Genomic DNA, 20,061 nt, shown 5'->3' on the forward strand with positions numbered 1-20,061 from the left:
AAACGGCACTCGAAATGGCCAAGTGGCCAATTTCGTCAACTTCGGGGCTTAATATCACTTGATATAAAAATAATATTAAATATGTCCTACGCTAATTTTGTAGTATGTATATGTGAAAGTAAGATCACGGGGTTTGAACCCCGTATCTTGTTCTCCTGTTGCACCCTGAGAGGTCGCGTTTGACAAAATTGTTTCCAAAACGGCACTCGAAATGGCCAAGTGGCCAATTTCGTCAACTTCGGGGCTTAATATCACTTGATATAAAAATAATATTAAATATGTCCTACGCTAATTTTGTAGTATGTATATGTGAAAGTAAGATCACGGGGTTTGAACCCCGTATCTTGTTCTCCTGTTGCACCCTGAGAGGTCGCGTTTGACAAAATTGTTTCCAAAACGGCACTCGAAATGGCCAAGTGGCCAATTTCGTCAACTTCGGGGCTTAATATCACTTGATATAAAAATAATATTAAAGATGTCCTACGCTAATTTTATAGTATGTATATGTGAAAGTAAGATCACGGTGTTTGAACCCCGTACGTTGTTCCCCTGTTGCACCCTGAGAGGTCGCGTTTGACAAAATTGTTTCCAAAACGGCACTCGAAATGGCCAAGTGGCCAATTTCGTCAACTTCGGGGCTTAATATCACTTCATATAAAAATAATATTAAAGATGTCCTACGCCAATTTTGTTGTATGTATATGAGAAAGTAAGATCACGGTGTTTGAACCCCGTACGTTGTTCCCCTGTTGCACCCTGAGAGGTCGCGTTTGACAAAATTGTTTCCAAAACGGCACTCGAAATGGCCAAGTGGCCAATTTCGTCAACTTCGGGGCTTAATATCACTTGATATAAAAATAATATTAAAGATGTCCTACGCTAATTTTATAGTATGTATATGTGAAAGTAAGATCACGGTGTTTGAACCCCGTACGTTGTTCCCCTGTTGCACCCTGAGAGGTCGCGTTTGACAAAATTGTTTCCAAAACGGCACTCGAAATGGCCAAGTGGCCAATTTCGTCAACTTCGGGGCTTAATATCACTTGATATAAAAATAATATTAAAGATGTCCTACGCTAATTTTATAGTATGTATATGTGAAAGTAAGATCACAGTGTTTGAACCCCGTACGTTGTTCCCCTGTTGCGCCCTGAGAGGTCGCGTTTGACAAAATTGTTTCCAAAACGGCACTCGAAATGGCCAAGTGGCCAATTTCGTCAACTTCGGGGCTTAATATCACTTGATATAAAAATAATATTAAAGATGTCCTACGCTAATTTTGTTGTATGTATATGTGAAAGTAAGATCACGGTGTTTGAACCGCGTACGTTGTTCCCCTGTTGCACCCTGAGAGGTCGCGTTTGACAAAATTGTTTCCAAAACGGCACTCGAAATGGCCAAGTGGCCAATTTCGTCAACTTCGGGGCTTAATATCACTTGATATAAAAATAATATTAAAGATGTCCTACGCTAATTTTGTAGTATGTATATGTGAAAGTAAGATCACGGTGTTTGAACCGCGTAAGTTGTTCCCCTGTTGCACCCTGAGAGGTCGCGTTTGACAAAATTGTTTCCAAAACGGCACTCGAAATGGCCAAGTGGCCAATTTCGTCAACTTCGGGGCTTAATATCACTTGATATAAAAATAATATTAAATATGTCCTACGCTAATTTTGTAGTATGTATATGTGAAAGTAAGATCACGGGGTTTGAACCCCGTATCTTGTTCTCCTGTTGCACCCAGAGAGGTCGCGTTTGACAAAATTGTTTCCAAAACGGCACTCGAAATGGCCAAGTGGCCAATTTCGTCAACTTCGGGGCTTAATATCACTTGATATAAAAATAATATTAAATATGTCCTACGCTAATTTTGTAGTATGTATATGTGAAAGTAAGATCACGGTGTTTGAACCCCGTACGTTGTCCCCCTGTTGCACCCTGAGAGGTCGCGTTTGACAAAATTGTTTCCAAAACGGCACTCGAAATGGCCAAGTGGCCAATTTCGTCAACTTCGGGGCTTAATATCACTTGATATAAAAATAATATTAAATATGTCCTACGCTAATTTTGTAGTATGTATATGTGAAAGTAAGATCACGGGGTTTGAACCCCGTATCTTGTTCTCCTGTTGCACCCTGAGAGGTCGCGTTTGACAAAATTGTTTCCAAAACGGCACTCGAAATGGCCAAGTGGCCAATTTCGTCAACTTCGGGGCTTAATATGACTTGATATAAAAATAATATTAAAGATGTCCTACGCTAATTTTATAGTATGTATATGTGAAAGTAAGATCACGGTGTTTGAACCCCGTACGTTGTTCCCCTGTTGCACCCTGAGAGGTCGCGTTTGACAAAATTGTTTCCAAAACGGCACTCGAAATGGCCAAGTGGCCAATTTCGTCAACTTCGGGGCTTAATATCACTTGATATAAAAATAATATTAAATATGTCCTACGCTAATTTTGTAGTATGTATATGTGAAAGTAAGATCACGGGGTTTGAACCCCGTATCTTGTTCTCCTGTTGCACCCTGAGAGGTCGCGTTTGACAAAATTGTTTCCAAAACGGCACTCGAAATGGCCAAGTGGCCAATTTCGTCAACTTCGGGGCTTAGTATCACTTGATATAAAAATAATATTAAAGATGTCCTACGCTAATTTTATAGTATGTATATGTGAAAGTAAGATCACGGTGTTTGAACCCCGTACGTTGTTCCCCTGTTGCACCCTGAGAGGTCGCGTTTGACAAAATTGTTTCCAAAACGGCACTCGAAATGGCCAAGTGGCCAATTTCGTCAACTTCGGGGCTTAATATCACTTCATATAAAAATAATATTAAAGATGTCCTACGCCAATTTTGTTGTATGTATATGAGAAAGTAAGATCACGGTGTTTGAACCCCGTACGTTGTTCCCCTGTTGCACCCTGAGAGGTCGCGTTTGACAAAATTGTTTCCAAAACGGCACTCGAAATGGCCAAGTGGCCAATTTCGTCAACTTCGGGGCTTAATATCACTTGATATAAAAATAATATTAAATATGTCCTACGCTAATTTTGTAGTATGTATATGTGAAAGTAAGATCACGGGGTTTGAACCCCGTATCTTGTTCTCCTGTTGCACCCTGAGAGGTCGCGTTTGACAAAATTGTTTCCAAAACGGCACTCGAAATGGCCAAGTGGCCAATTTCGTCAACTTCGGGGCTTAATATCACTTCATATAAAAATAATATTAAAGATGTCCTACGCCAATTTTGTTGTATGTATATGAGAAAGTAAGATCACGGTGTTTGAACCCCGTACGTTGTTCCCCTGTTGCACCCTGAGAGGTCGCGTTTGACAAAATTGTTTCCAAAACGGCACTCGAAATGGCCAAGTGGCCAATTTCGTCAACTTCGGGGCTTAATATCACTTGATATAAAAATAATATTAAAGATGTCCTACGCTAATTTTATAGTATGTATATGTGAAAGTAAGATCACGGTGTTTGAACCCCGTACGTTGTTCCCCTGTTGCACCCTGAGAGGTCGCGTTTGACAAAATTGTTTCCAAAACGGCACTCGAAATGGCCAAGTGGCCAATTTCGTCAACTTCGGGGCTTAATATCACTTGATATAAAAATATTAAAGATGTCCTACGCTAATTTTATAGTATGTATATGTGAAAGTAAGATCACAGTGTTTGAACCCCGTACGTTGTTCCCCTGTTGCGCCCTGAGAGGTCGCGTTTGACAAAATTGTTTCCAAAACGGCACTCGAAATGGCCAAGTGGCCAATTTCGTCAACTTCGGGGCTTAATATCACTTGATATAAAAATAATATTAAAGATGTCCTACGCTAATTTTGTTGTATGTATATGTGAAAGTAAGATCACGGTGTTTGAACCGCGTACGTTGTTCCCCTGTTGCACCCTGAGAGGTCGCGTTTGACAAAATTGTTTCCAAAACGGCACTCGAAATGGCCAAGTGGCCAATTTCGTCAACTTCGGGGCTTAATATCACTTGATATAAAAATAATATTAAAGATGTCCTACGCTAATTTTGTAGTATGTATATGTGAAAGTAAGATCACGGTGTTTGAACCGCGTAAGTTGTTCCCCTGTTGCACCCTGAGAGGTCGCGTTTGACAAAATTGTTTCCAAAACGGCACTCGAAATGGCCAAGTGGCCAATTTCGTCAACTTCGGGGCTTAATATCACTTGATATAAAAATAATATTAAATATGTCCTACGCTAATTTTGTAGTATGTATATGTGAAAGTAAGATCACGGGGTTTGAACCCCGTATCTTGTTCTCCTGTTGCACCCAGAGAGGTCGCGTTTGACAAAATTGTTTCCAAAACGGCACTCGAAATGGCCAAGTGGCCAATTTCGTCAACTTCGGGGCTTAATATCACTTGATATAAAAATAATATTAAATATGTCCTACGCTAATTTTGTAGTATGTATATGTGAAAGTAAGATCACGGTGTTTGAACCCCGTACGTTGTCCCCCTGTTGCACCCTGAGAGGTCGCGTTTGACAAAATTGTTTCCAAAACGGCACTCGAAATGGCCAAGTGGCCAATTTCGTCAACTTCGGGGCTTAATATCACTTGATATAAAAATAATATTAAATATGTCCTACGCTAATTTTGTAGTATGTATATGTGAAAGTAAGATCACGGGGTTTGAACCCCGTATCTTGTTCTCCTGTTGCACCCTGAGAGGTCGCGTTTGACAAAATTGTTTCCAAAACGGCACTCGAAATGGCCAAGTGGCCAATTTCGTCAACTTCGGGGCTTAATATGACTTGATATAAAAATAATATTAAAGATGTCCTACGCTAATTTTATAGTATGTATATGTGAAAGTAAGATCACGGTGTTTGAACCCCGTACGTTGTTCCCCTGTTGCACCCTGAGAGGTCGCGTTTGACAAAATTGTTTCCAAAACGGCACTCGAAATGGCCAAGTGGCCAATTTCGTCAACTTCGGGGCTTAATATCACTTGATATAAAAATAATATTAAATATGTCCTACGCTAATTTTGTAGTATGTATATGTGAAAGTAAGATCACGGGGTTTGAACCCCGTATCTTGTTCTCCTGTTGCACCCTGAGAGGTCGCGTTTGACAAAATTGTTTCCAAAACGGCACTCGAAATGGCCAAGTGGCCAATTTCGTCAACTTCGGGGCTTAGTATCACTTGATATAAAAATAATATTAAAGATGTCCTACGCTAATTTTATAGTATGTATATGTGAAAGTAAGATCACGGTGTTTGAACCCCGTACGTTGTTCCCCTGTTGCACCCTGAGAGGTCGCGTTTGACAAAATTGTTTCCAAAACGGCACTCGAAATGGCCAAGTGGCCAATTTCGTCAACTTCGGGGCTTAATATCACTTCATATAAAAATAATATTAAAGATGTCCTACGCCAATTTTGTTGTATGTATATGAGAAAGTAAGATCACGGTGTTTGAACCCCGTACGTTGTTCCCCTGTTGCACCCTGAGAGGTCGCGTTTGACAAAATTGTTTCCAAAACGGCACTCGAAATGGCCAAGTGGCCAATTTCGTCAACTTCGGGGCTTAATATCACTTGATATAAAAATAATATTAAATATGTCCTACGCTAATTTTGTAGTATGTATATGTGAAAGTAAGATCACGGGGTTTGAACCCCGTATCTTGTTCTCCTGTTGCACCCTGAGAGGTCACGTTTGACAAAATTGTTTCCAAAACGGCACTCGAAATGGCCAAGTGGCCAATTTCGTCAACTTCGGGGCTTAATATCACTTGATATAAAAATAATATTAAAGATGTCCTACGCTAATTTTATAGTATGTATATGTGAAAGTAAGATCACGGTGTTTGAACCCCGTACGTTGTTCCCCTGTTGCACCCTGAGAGGTCGCGTTTGACAAAATTGTTTCCAAAACGGCACTCGAAATGGCCAAGTGGCCAATTTCGTCAACTTCGGGGCTTAATATCACTTCATATAAAAATAATATTAAAGATGTCCTACGCCAATTTTGTTGTATGTATATGAGAAAGTAAGATCACGGTGTTTGAACCCCGTACGTTGTTCCCCTGTTGCACCCTGAGAGGTCGCGTTTGACAAAATTGTTTCCAAAACGGCACTCGAAATGGCCAAGTGGCCAATTTCGTCAACTTCGGGGCTTAATATCACTTGATATAAAAATAATATTAAAGATGTCCTACGCTAATTTTATAGTATGTATATGTGAAAGTAAGATCACGGTGTTTGAACCCCGTACGTTGTTCCCCTGTTGCACCCTGAGAGGTCGCGTTTGACAAAATTGTTTCCAAAACGGCACTCGAAATGGCCAAGTGGCCAATTTCGTCAACTTCGGGGCTTAATATCACTTGATATAAAAATAATATTAAAGATGTCCTACGCTAATTTTATAGTATGTATATGTGAAAGTAAGATCACAGTGTTTGAACCCCGTACGTTGTTCCCCTGTTGCGCCCTGAGAGGTCGCGTTTGACAAAATTGTTTCCAAAACGGCACTCGAAATGGCCAAGTGGCCAATTTCGTCAACTTCGGGGCTTAATATCACTTGATATAAAAATAATATTAAAGATGTCCTACGCTAATTTTGTTGTATGTATATGTGAAAGTAAGATCACGGTGTTTGAACCGCGTACGTTGTTCCCCTGTTGCACCCTGAGAGGTCGCGTTTGACAAAATTGTTTCCAAAACGGCACTCGAAATGGCCAAGTGGCCAATTTCGTCAACTTCGGGGCTTAATATCACTTGATATAAAAATAATATTAAAGATGTCCTACGCTAATTTTGTAGTATGTATATGTGAAAGTAAGATCACGGTGTTTGAACCGCGTAAGTTGTTCCCCTGTTGCACCCTGAGAGGTCGCGTTTGACAAAATTGTTTCCAAAACGGCACTCGAAATGGCCAAGTGGCCAATTTCGTCAACTTCGGGGCTTAATATCACTTGATATAAAAATAATATTAAATATGTCCTACGCTAATTTTGTAGTATGTATATGTGAAAGTAAGATCACGGGGTTTGAACCCCGTATCTTGTTCTCCTGTTGCACCCAGAGAGGTCGCGTTTGACAAAATTGTTTCCAAAACGGCACTCGAAATGGCCAAGTGGCCAATTTCGTCAACTTCGGGGCTTAATATCACTTGATATAAAAATAATATTAAATATGTCCTACGCTAATTTTGTAGTATGTATATGTGAAAGTAAGATCACGGTGTTTGAACCCCGTACGTTGTTCCCCTGTTGCACCCTGAGAGGTCGCGTTTGACAAAATTGTTTCCAAAACGGCACTCGAAATGGCCAAGTGGCCAATTTCGTCAACTTCGGGGCTTAATATCACTTGATATAAAAATAATATTAAATATGTCCTACGCTAATTTTGTAGTATGTATATGTGAAAGTAAGATCACGGGGTTTGAACCCCGTATCTTGTTCTCCTGTTGCACCCTGAGAGGTCGCGTTTGACAAAATTGTTTCCAAAACGGCACTCGAAATGGCCAAGTGGCCAATTTCGTCAACTTCGGGGCTTAATATCACTTGATATAAAAATAATATTAAAGATGTCCTACGCTAATTTTATAGTATGTATATGTGAAAGTAAGATCACGGTGTTTGAACCCCGTACGTTGTTCCCCTGTTGCACCCTGAGAGGTCGCGTTTGACAAAATTGTTTCCAAAACGGCACTCGAAATGGCCAAGTGGCCAATTTCGTCAACTTCGGGGCTTAATATCACTTGATATAAAAATAATATTAAATATGTCCTACGCTAATTTTGTAGTATGTATATGTGAAAGTAAGATCACGGGGTTTGAACCCCGTATCTTGTTCTCCTGTTGCACCCTGAGAGGTCGCGTTTGACAAAATTGTTTCCAAAACGGCACTCGAAATGGCCAAGTGGCCAATTTCGTCAACTTCGGGGCTTAATATCACTTGATATAAAAATAATATTAAAGATGTCCTACGCTAATTTTGTAGTATGTATATGTGAAAGTAAGATCACGGTGTTTGAACCGCGTAAGTTGTTCCCCTGTTGCACCCTGAGAGGTCGCGTTTGACAAAATTGTTTCCAAAACGGCACTCGAAATGGCCAAGTGGCCAATTTCGTCAACTTCGGGGCTTAATATCACTTGATATAAAAATAATATTAAATATGTCCTACGCTAATTTTGTAGTATGTATATGTGAAAGTAAGATCACGGGGTTTGAACCCCGTATCTTGTTCTCCTGTTGCACCCTGAGAGGTCGCGTTTGACAAAATTGTTTCCAAAACGGCACTCGAAATGGCCAAGTGGCCAATTTCGTCAACTTCGGGGCTTAATATCACTTGATATAAAAATAATATTAAATATGTCCTACGCTAATTTTGTAGTATGTATATGTGAAAGTAAGATCACGGTGTTTGAACCCCGTACGTTGTTCCCCTGTTGCACCCTGAGAGGTCGCGTTTTGACAAAATTGTTTCCAAAACGGCACTCGAAATGGCCAAGTGGCCAATTTCGTCAACTTCGGGGCTTAATATCACTTGATATAAAAATAATATTAAATATGTCCTACGCTAATTTTGTAGTATGTATATGTGAAAGTAAGACCACGGGGTTTGAACCCCGTATCTTGTTCTCCTGTTGCACCCTGAGAGGTCGCGTTTGACAAAATTGTTTCCAAAACGGCACTCGAAATGGCCAAGTGGCCAATTTCGTCAACTTCGGGGCTTAATATCACTTGATATAAAAATAATATTAAAGATGTCCTACGCTAATTTTATAGTATGTATATGTGAAAGTAAGATCACGGTGTTTGAACCCCGTACGTTGTTCCCCTGTTGCACCCTGAGAGGTCGCGTTTGACAAAATTGTTTCCAAAACGGCACTCGAAATGGCCAAGTGGCCAATTTCGTCAACTTCGGGGCTTAATATCACTTCATATAAAAATAATATTAAAGATGTCCTACGCCAATTTTGTTGTATGTATATGAGAAAGTAAGATCACGGTGTTTGAACCCCGTACGTTGTTCCCCTGTTGCACCCTGAGAGGTCGCGTTTGACAAAATTGTTTCCAAAACGGCACTCGAAATGGCCAAGTGGCCAATTTCGTCAACTTCGGGGCTTAATATCACTTGATATAAAAATAATATTAAAGATGTCCTACGCTAATTTTATAGTATGTATATGTGAAAGTAAGATCACGGTGTTTGAACCCCGTACGTTGTTCCCCTGTTGCACCCTGAGAGGTCGCGTTTGACAAAATTGTTTCCAAAACGGCACTCGAAATGGCCAAGTGGCCAATTTCGTCAACTTCGGGGCTTAATATCACTTGATATAAAAATAATATTAAAGATGTCCTACGCTAATTTTATAGTATGTATATGTGAAAGTAAGATCACGGTGTTTGAACCCCGTACGTTGTTCCCCTGTTGCACCCCGAGAGGTCGCGTTTGACAAAATTGTTTCCAAAACGGCACTCGAAATGGCCAAGTGGCCAATTTCGTCAACTTCGGGGCTTAATATCACTTGATATATAAATAATATTAAAGATGTCCTACGCCAATTTTGTTGTATGTATATGTGAAAGTAAGATCACGGTGTTTGAACCCCGTACGTTGTTCCCCTGTTGCACCCTGAGAGGTCGCGTTTGACAAAATTGTTTCCAAAACGGCACTCGAAATGGCCAAGTGGCCAATTTCGTCAACTTCGGGGCTTAATATCACTTGATATAAAAATAATATTAAAGATGTCCTACGCTAATTTTATAGTATGTATATGTGAAAGTAAGATCACGGTGTTTGAACCCCGTACGTTGTTCCCGTGTTGCACCCTGAGAGGTCGCGTTTGACAAAATTGTTTCCAAAACGGCACTCGAAATGGCCAAGTGGCCAATTTCGTCAACTTCGGGGCTTAATATCACTTGATATAAAAATAATATTAAAGATGTCCTACGCTAATTTTATATTATGTATATGTGAAAGTAAGATCACGGTGTTTGAACCCCGTACGTTGTTCCCCTGTTGCACCCTGAGAGGTCGCGTTTGACAAAATTGTTTCCAAAACGGCACTCGAAATGGCCGAGTGGCCAATTTCGTCAACTTCGGGGCTTAATATCACTTGATATAAAAATAATATTAAAGATGTCCTACGCTAATTTTATAGTATGTATATGTGAAAGTAAGATCACGGGGTGTGAACCCCGTATCTTGTCCTCCTGCTGCACCCTGAAAGGTCTCGTTTGACAACATCACTTCCAAAACGGCACTCGAAATGGACAGTTTTATCAAGCTGTATACAGTCAAACCTCGCTTTATGAATACCCTTCGTTTCTCAGGAAATCGTCCGTAAATCGAGGTATTCGTAAATCGAGGTCCGAGGTGTGCAGTGCACAAATACCTCACAAAACCATGGGAAATTGATTTGAATAAGTTTTATTTTTGAAAATACTGCGTAATTGTGCTTTGCACCATACTTTCTGCAGGGTCTATCCTGTTTAGAAGAGATGACAGAAGTCTGACACTTGACTCATCCACCCGGTCCTCAAAGTACCGTATCGCGCGCGGATGAGACTGCTTCCAACGGCAAATATCACCCTTGTCCCCGGCTGTCAGGACTGAACGCCTTCTTTTGGAATGGCAAGATGTTTCCATCTCGGAGACCTGATCCAAACTCACAACCGTTCGGCTGTAAACGTCCGAATTATTCTTTCAGGAAATGGTGAATCATGTTTGTGGAACGTAGTGGCGTTGGGACATTGTATGTTTGACCTTGGCAGCATGTATTGAGGAACTTTCATTATCCTCCGGTCCATTGGCCTGTCCTCTGTACGTTCATAACGCTCGTTGGTATATCGAGGTCAGAATGGCTTGGCTACTTTGGGTCCGTTATCTAATAATCCGTTCATAGTTCGGATATCGAGGGTTCGTAAAACGAGGTCAAAATACACGGAAAAAGTTTGGTTCCCTGTGGAGCCGTTCGTAAGTTGAGGGAATTCGTATATCGAGGGTTCATAAAACGAGGTCCGACTGTAGTTTAATATAAAAACGATATAAAATACAAAACGGTATAATTTGTATATTGCTCACTCAAAATAAAGTTGTCTGTTCTGTCAGCCCCTTCGAGTTCAGGAAAAAATTACCGTTCGCCTTTCGAACTCCTTTAGACTTTGAAGGCCCTGGGTGCATCAGGATTAACACTGACACATCGTGCCGTGGTTGGTATGTGGCCTGGAGAACATACTGAACGAAAATAGGCGATGACATTTCCGGAATTTGACTGCCGTTGTCGAAAAATCGTAGTCTAAACATGGGCGATGTGCAAAAATCGACGGAATCCCCATAGGCGCAATGCATTAAAATTCATTTGGCCAGGGTGCACTAGGTTTATATTGTGCAAGCGTCTTTCGTGTCTCCAGGGGTTCTTTACATGGTGTTCTTCTCTATTAGACGATAACATCTTAAAATTTTTATTCTGTTTTGCTGTTAATTGGCATAAACGCTGTCTCCTACTGAATTCACATCCTGTAAGACCGCTTCCCGCATAGCGGCTGAGTATAGTGACGGAGTGCGCCGGCGGGGGGGGGGGGGGGGGGGTGACCGCGAATTTTAGGATTGTATAATTCTTGCAAAAAAAAAAGAATATGTTTGGTTACAAAATAACCACGCTTCAGTCATGTAATCACAAATGTCAAGGTACTCCAGCCTATAGGTAGCCCAGACATGTACTTTCGTGTTATACGCTGACAGGATGATAGCGTGCCCCAGTGCAACAGGGAGCTTTACAACTGGCTAGGATACTTTTATTTTAGTCGCTTAATAAAGCGGTGCCAACTGAACAGAATGCATAAACAACGTCTTACAGTTGTGTTTGCACGCTACAATGACGGCGACGTAAGCTACGCAATGAGGCTTAGAACAAGGGCTTTCGCAACCGCGCTGTACACACATTCGCTTTGCTCGTTATTAACAGCAAATCTTCCAGCGCGGGATTTCGCAGTAACGTATATTGGGGATTGATGTTTATGACTTCACCACATTGCTATCACTTTGTGGACCATGTACACTTCGAGTGGGACTAAGCAACACACGAGATAAAGGAAACAAACAGATATCGAACTAAACCTCATGTTGACGAGAACAGGGATGGGATACCCGATGTGGTATAAGAATAATACAGTGACTGAACCCACGGGACGGGTCCATGGGATTTTCTGAGGGGGGGGGGGTATAGTTTAACGAAAGAAAGAAAGAAGAAAGAGTATGGGAGGTATTGTGGGTTTAATGGCACAAGGGCGACAAAGGGCAAAGAGTGCCAAAAAAAGAAAGAGAGGGCGGTCTGCCTGCTAAGAGGGACGACAAGTTGGCACAGACAGATAGGAAGGAAAGAGCAGAAAAACAGGACACAACAACAAGACACACCACACGTAACGATGATACGGTCAGTAAAACAGTTCGGTAGCTGTGCATTCTAGTGGACACCTTCAATTTACCTGGGAACGATAAAATCGGTAAATTAAATCTGGCAAACTGACATCGTTACAGGGACATTCGATCCAGGGAAAGGTCATGGCTAATGTCCTCGCTATGGATCCTCCGATGCTGTTAACTGATGCGTACGCTTCTAGCTTACTTTCCACAGTTTAGGTTACAACGAAAGCGCTTGAGACTGAAATCCGGCACCGTGAAAAAAGTGCATGCTCCGAACGTGGGCGTACCGTGGCATTCTGCAAAGTAATTAAACCGAAAAACTCGAACGAGCAACTTGCCGTCCCATCAAAATTAAAGCAAAGAATCTGAATGTTACATCCTGGTTTGACAATGCCCCATCTCTTGGCATTAAAAGTTATTTCCAGATGGTACTCGCGCAATCCGCAGTAGAAATAAACCCTCGAGCTACAACACCCAGAGATACCGAGAAAGCCGAGCAGATGAAACATTCACCGGTTGTGACGTCGCCTGTCATAGTCATCCAGTCAGATGAGATTTCCGCAGCTTGGGCAGTCCAGGTTAGTATGGAAGTCAGTGGGGCGAATAATTATGCATATCCTCACGATGAACAAGAACAGCCCAGACGAAAAACAGTCTCCTTCTGGGACACTTAAATTCACATTTCCTTACCTGTTCGCTGGATTTTCTACGCTTCTGCATCTCGTCGTAAAACACCAAGTGGACACATTACTTCATGAGCAACTGCATGCAGTCATTCAATCACACACACACATCCAATGTGTGACTACCAATTTCAGACGGTCGTGGTTCCTGCAGAGACGTCGATGATATCGAAGAGATTTGATCCGCAATCTGCATCTACACTGGGGTCTGTAATCATGACTGACAGAGTAATCTGGAACGTCTTACATTTATACCAATGTAATAAATTTATATCGCTTCTCAATTGTTATTACAACAGTTATTTTACATATAATTCAGCAGCAAATACAGCGATACTTCTCAGATAACTTGAAATAAACAGGCTCCAACATGTCAAAAACATTTGCTTTCATTTGAGTCCGCTCGTGCTTGCAGGTGAACACATAGAAGAGTACAGAACAACATATTGATTCCACAACATTGGCATTCAATCTCTATTACAATTATCTCCACTCTAGGTGAGATATGGCTATATCAATATAGTCACATGCAACTGCATACTATTACCCTAAGTAAGTAGTAGGTAACCATATATCCAGACACATTAGGAACTCTAAAAAAATGCATTGGCACATTTCGGGAACACCTTCTAGACCTACTCCGCAACGCTAAGAAGAAAAACATGTTATTTGTGACAATTATGAAAGTGATTTTCTCTTTCACTTCAGACTTTTGCCCCACCCCCAGACCCTCTCCCAATCTGGGGGTGGGGGCTTCCCACAGACCCTCTCCCAATCTGCGTAACCTTACCAGACCTAACCAACCTAAAATGCGCTTACCTGACCTAACCCATGCCTCATACTTTTCACAAGATAACTCATCCGACGCCGTTAGGCTTAGCGTGGTCCTGTTTTTCTGTGGTTCAGCTGGTGTTAATGAGATGCATATAATGAGGGTTCTAGACCCACATAATTTTTAAATCTTAAATTTTTAGACTCGGTATATGGCCTTCTCTCTCACTTCTATGCATTGTTTCAGTTTTAGACACACTTACCAACTTCTAAAAGCCACCAGTCCCACTGCTATAGTACAGCCGTTTGCATTTTCGGAGGAATGTACGGAGCCAGTACTAACGTTGATACCTCTCTTAAAACTCTCATGTCATCTTGAGAGCTCGTGTCCATTGACAGCTCGGTGCCACTTGGTGCTTAACCACAACCGTTGTCAACAATCGTGATCATCATATGAATAAACATCATTCAAGCGGGTCCATTTCTGAAGACAGCGAACCAATTCGTGATCCTGATTATTTTGGAGGACTTTCTGTAATAGTTCCTTGCCTTCATCGTCCTTAGCGGAAATATTTGTATGCGGAAACAAGACAGAGATATCGGTCAAGACTTGCGTTCTTCTGTCTATTCTCTCAGCCTCGGTTACACCTAGGAGCAGGTTTGGCTTACTCTTTGCATAAGACTCCCGAATGATGTCGAGTATTTCACGATAACACACATCTACTGCACAGACGTCAGAGTGAAGAACCACAAGCTTCAGCAAAAACATCCTTTCCAGATCCATCCCGCACTCATACACGAGAAACATGCTGCTCGTCAATAAAGTAGTAACTTCATAATCCCAAGAATAAGGCAATAATGTCATCAGCTCTTCTTTCTTATGGTATTTTGCACATAGCTTCGTCGGTGAATCGCCTTCACTATTAGGACAGTTAACGAGAGAGTGCGGAATGAGGCATCTCAGAACTTTCAGCTTCTGTTTTTCTGCAGAACGAAAGCAGCATGTTTTGCCATTGCAGTCGCGCATACTGGCGAATGAGTGAGGTAGAAGGAAGTTCACGATATCAAGGACACCTTCGTCGCAGGCCACATGGAGAGGTGTACCTCCATCTATGTCAAAGGAATTCATTCGAGAGCGGGGTAATAATAACTTTACAACGTCCAAGTGTCCATTCGAGGCGCAGACATGCATGGGCGTTTCTCGATGCACATTGATCACGTCCACTGGTGTATAAAAAGGAATCAGAAGCTTCACCACATTTGTGTGTCCGTTCGACGCGCTCAAGTGCAATGCAGTATTATCTAACTCATCTGTAAAGCATACGGATGAATGTGAGAGGTGAAGTTCCACAGCTTCCACATTACCTTCCCGTGCACCAGTTAGGAACTTGGCATTGCCAACGTCTTCAAGAATTTGCGTATTGGCATCGTCAAAGCGCGGATCATCGGGATTATTCATGTCCGACCATCTCTGGAATAAGGCAACAAGGTCATCATTTTCTGCTAACCATGTACCCGGCCCCCACAGATTTGAATGCGGCAGTACCAGCTTCATGTAATTTGCTTCTGCTATGCAACATAGCTTCTGTACGACCGTATCATGTAGCAGTCTACGGCTATAAGGATCACCAGCGACGACATCTAATTGGAGGAGGAGGAGTTTCAGACACCAAACTTCTTCTTGGAAATCCTTATTCACCCGCACACAGACGGAGTCTGTGCTGATCCTCTGTGCATGCTTAGGGTCACTGTGTCGCAAGTAAGGCCATAGAGTTTGCAACACTTTCCTTTGACCTCCCTCTGCCCAAACATACAATGGCGAGGAGCCAATCGTTTCGGGTGAGTTGACGAGCGAGTGTGGGATGAGACACCTCACGACATCCAACCTTGAACTTATGTTACTGAAACCTTCCAAAGCAACGTCCAAGTGCGTTTTTCCGTCGCAGTTAAGCACATGTGCTCTTATGTGGGGTAGAAAAACCACCACAGCGTTAAGGGGACCAAACTCGGAAGTCACATGAAGCACTGTGTTCCACTGAATGCGAAGGAGTAACGATATAGCGGCCTCCAAATAACTCCACATGATCCGTCGATCCATTGGAATTTCTTGTCGATCATCGAGAGCATTGGCTGACGGTGAACCAGTAAGAAGTAACTTCACAACCTCTGGGTCTCCACTCAACTGCAAAGGAGTTTGAAGGTATGCATTTGTGGCGTTGACAGATGAATGCGCGAGATGAAACTTTGTTGTCTCCAGATTTCCTTCATTCGCACTAATGTGCAACATTGTGTTTCCCAAGATATCACGAATTTCCATATCGCAGTAAGGAAGGAGCATTTTACAAACAGCCTCGGAGTTTGCGTAAAAAGGGACAGTTCTATTGAGCCGGTCTACAAAATCATCAAGGTTTTTAATTACCGAAGACTCTGCAGAACATCTCAAGCTTCGTTTCTTGCGTGATTCTAAATGCTCCACGCTGTCTCTGTCAAGTTCTCGTATACTCTCTCTCGGGGACACATATGTCAGGTACACGTCTAAAACGCTTCGTAGGTCGTGTATCACAGCCGTGAATATTGCTCGCTCGAGAAAACGTGTCTTTTCCTCGAAGGTTCCACATGAGCGCAAATTTTCGGTAGAGCGTTTCACTGCTTCCTCACTGCATCGAGCACACAATAAATCGAGTCTGTCTCTCGCAGCTGAAGTCTGAGTCAGAGGAAGTGCCCGCCACGTTCCATTGTATTTTTCCTCCCATGGACAACTAAGCTCCGCGTACCCAAACGGCGACATTCGAAACAAATCATCCCTGATTAGTTCATCATCCATTGGAAGCCTCTTCAATGTTGCTTTATCAGAATGCAGGGCTGCTACGTGCAATGGCGTCCTTTTGAGCTCATCGACATTCAACATATCCTCTATTCCGATAACGCGTTGCTCAAAATATGAATCATCATTGTTCATCACAGCAGAGTGAAGTGGGTAGGACGCCGACGCCAGTCCATCGAACAACATCATTACAGCCCCGTAGTCTGCTTCACCATACAATCCGACGACATATTTCCTAAAGCTCAATCTTTTTCTTCCTTTTGCCGTTTCCAACAGGTAGTGAGCTGCGAAAAATTCGGCGAAAGTCTTATGAACGAACTCGGGAATTCCTCCTTCGTTAATTCTATTCACAAAACCTTCTTTGAAAGAATCAACACCGGTGATGAAACTTCCTTCGGGATCTAACTGGTCTAATTCGTCTTCATTCAATAATATTTCCAAGGTATCCTGAGGAAATATACACTTCATAGCCAGGAGACCATGGTTTACGTAGAATGGAGACTTCGCGTCATGGTTGTCCCCTCGCACAGCACTTCGGTAGATGTCTTCCTTCACCTTCTCTTTTCGGTGCACAAGGTGTTCGTACTCGACAAACGTCTTGTAGATGTGTACAGTGTATATACTGCTCCCACCGGAAATGTCAACAATTTTGAGCAATGAAGAGTAATCGTCCGACTTGGTAATTTCCCCGCTCTCCATCTCAGCCATCATACGAAGTAGGAGAGGGGTTTCTAGGATTGTCTTGTTTTTCTCCTTCAATGTCGCGTACAGTTGCTGGATTTTTTGCACAAATGCCTCATTGCTGGTCGCTGGAGTTTCTCTTTGGGCCCTATATCTTGTGAGGAATTCATTCTGGTTTTCATCAGAAAAAGGAACGAGATCATATGACACTGTGTGCAAGGCATCTTGTACATAAGGTTTAAACACAGTGCGAGTAAAAAGGTACAGCTTGTAAACTTTTCTGTTAGCTAGAAACGATATAAGTTCCAACACATACTTGCGACATTTCTCATTGACTTCATCGAAGCCATCCAACGTGACAACGACCTCGAAAGGGCTACCATTCTTCAAGCTTTCTTCGAACAAAACGAACTCCAGACCACCTCTTTGTACTTGGCACAGATCCGCTAGACTAGGCGACGCAGTTTTAACCGATGCCATTCTCTGAAGAAGGTCGACGTAGAGCACCCACCGCTTCTTGTCTTGAGTTTTTAACTGTGTACACAACCGAGATGCCAACACACTCTTTCCCATACCAGGTGCGCCAGAGACTATGACAACCTTCTCGTTTACGTTTAACAAGGCGTCCTCGGTGTAACTCTCACTTCCCGTCATTGGAAGGTGACTGAGACGACCATTCGATTTCGTCCACAAGAGTCTATTACGTGATTCGTTGAACTTTAGCAGGTGCACTACTTTGTTTCGGAAATGACCATCTTCCAGGAGAGCTTCGTAGTCACGTGGCTCTTGGAGGAGTACGAATTTCTCGAACTTCGTTAATTCCTCCTTGGCCTTTGCCATACAACCGTGAGGTAGAAGTGTTGCGACCTGATTGTGTGGACAGCCCAGAAATGCGAATGCCTCACTGTCGTCTTTTAGATTGCATTCTTTCAAGTTAATTTCCACGGCTTTTCTACACTCCCTTTCCACATAATAGTTCTGAACACGTTCTTCTAGTTCATGAAGAGGAGGTCCCAGGTCAATGTTCCCCGACTCACATAGCTTTAGGAAAACGGCAGTGTCAACGCGACGTAAGAAGGTATCTATAGTCGTTGCGTCCGAAAACGTAGAAACATCTTGGCCCTGAAGTTTTAGGTGGGAATTTTCGAAAACTCGTTTTTTGCAGCTTAATGTGACGTGCTCAAAGCTTGCTTCGTCGATCCTGTGAACTTTGTGCCTCTCGCCAAAGAATGCATCTTCTTGCACTTGTTTCATCATGTAGTCTTTGCCACTGTCTTCCACGAGCAAGATGACTTTTGATCCCGTGACACAGGATACTTCACTGAAAAGCTTAATCATCTTTGTGACTTTTCTGTTTTGTTGGACCGTTACAAGCGCAAAAGCATATTTGTAGTCTAGTAACACATCCTCCAGTGCGGAGTCCAGCTGTTTTGCATCGAAAAACATGTACGGAAGTCCCGTAGATCGCACAGCGTTGTGAACCATTATTTCGAGAAGCCTCAGTTCTGGGCCCGTAACTACGTGAAGCAACCCGTTTTCCCAGACACTGTTCTTCAGTTCGTTCTCGAAATTGACATTGAGTTTGTCAATGTTGAAAGCTTTGTTGAGTCTCGCGTTTTCCCTTTCTATCATTCTCGCATCTATCGATGGGATTCCATTTTGAATGTATTTCTGCATGTCCGGTATGACAGTATCCTCGAAAAACTTTCGTAGTTCCGGTACCTCCTTTTCGAGAACCCTATTTCCACGATCGTTGCCATATTGAGTTAGTTTGTGTGGGATACGTACAATCGCTTCTTGTTCTTCATTTTCGATAAAAGCTTGACGGATCAAGAGATCCACATCATTTTCTCTTCGTTTTATGTCATCCAGAATGGCTCTGTATCTCCGTTTCATTTCGGTATCTTCGCGGAAATATGGCTTGCCGTCATTTTTATACACCAGATGAAGTGCCAAATGACAAGATTCGTGAATAAACGTGCCCCGGACTTCAGCTTCCGTTGCTCCGCCTCCGATATAAATTCTTTGGTTTTCGTAATGAGCAAGTCCGCGGACGCCGCTGCCGCTGCACCCCGTGATCCCCTGAACGTTTTCACTGTTGTAGTCGAATAGTATATCCAGATGCGGTGCTGTGGCAACAACTTTCAATATTTTCTCGTTTAATTGGTCGGTTGAAAGTTCCCTGAACATCTTCTCCAATCGCTCCTCGAAGTCATCACATCCGACGCTCCCTGATGTGCTTTTCAAGTAATAGATGTAGGATTCTTTGCATTCTTTGGTGTAGTATCGTTGCCGTCGAATTTCAGCTCGATGAACGCCTGTCAGATATCGATAATACGATGCTTCTTTGTCGTTCTTGAGTCCACATCCACGCGAGACTAAGAGGCCATGTATATGGATGGCTTTCTTTTTAACAGCTCTGTAGCGAGCTGATTTTTCTTTAACAGGGTCCAACCACAGTTTCAATGCAGGCACGGCATCCAGGAACTTTAGAACACGAGCCTCGTCTTCCTCCGCAATGGCTTCGTGCATTTCCTTCCTGATGCCTTCCCACTGTGACGACCTTTCCGTGTTGAGATCAAATTCAGATGTCGAAGCCATATCTTTGGAGATGAAGAGATAAATTCCTGTAATTTTAACGAGGTATTTAGGAACATAAGCAACACTAACTGAAATACAAGAAACAGTTC

The 20,061-nt window shown here is 42.3% G+C and overlaps 1 protein-coding gene across 2 annotated transcripts in view; it reads right to left on the minus strand.

Moving 5' to 3' along the window:
• Positions 1 to 10,396: 10,396 nt before the first annotated feature.
• Positions 10,397 to 20,061, minus strand: part of LOC135374100 (uncharacterized) — a 36,544-nt gene continuing 26,879 nt past the window's right edge. For both annotated transcript variants that reach the window (XM_064607105.1, XM_064607104.1), the window contains exon 14: positions 10,397 to 19,998. In XM_064607105.1, coding sequence (XP_064463175.1) covers positions 14,300 to 19,998 — 5,699 coding nt within the window. In that variant the 3' untranslated portion in view covers positions 10,397 to 14,299. The remainder of the gene's footprint in view (positions 19,999 to 20,061) is intronic.

Source organism: Ornithodoros turicata, unplaced genomic scaffold (genome assembly GCF_037126465.1).
Source record: "Ornithodoros turicata isolate Travis unplaced genomic scaffold, ASM3712646v1 Chromosome44, whole genome shotgun sequence".
Classification (NCBI taxonomy): domain Eukaryota; kingdom Metazoa; phylum Arthropoda; class Arachnida; order Ixodida; family Argasidae; genus Ornithodoros; species Ornithodoros turicata.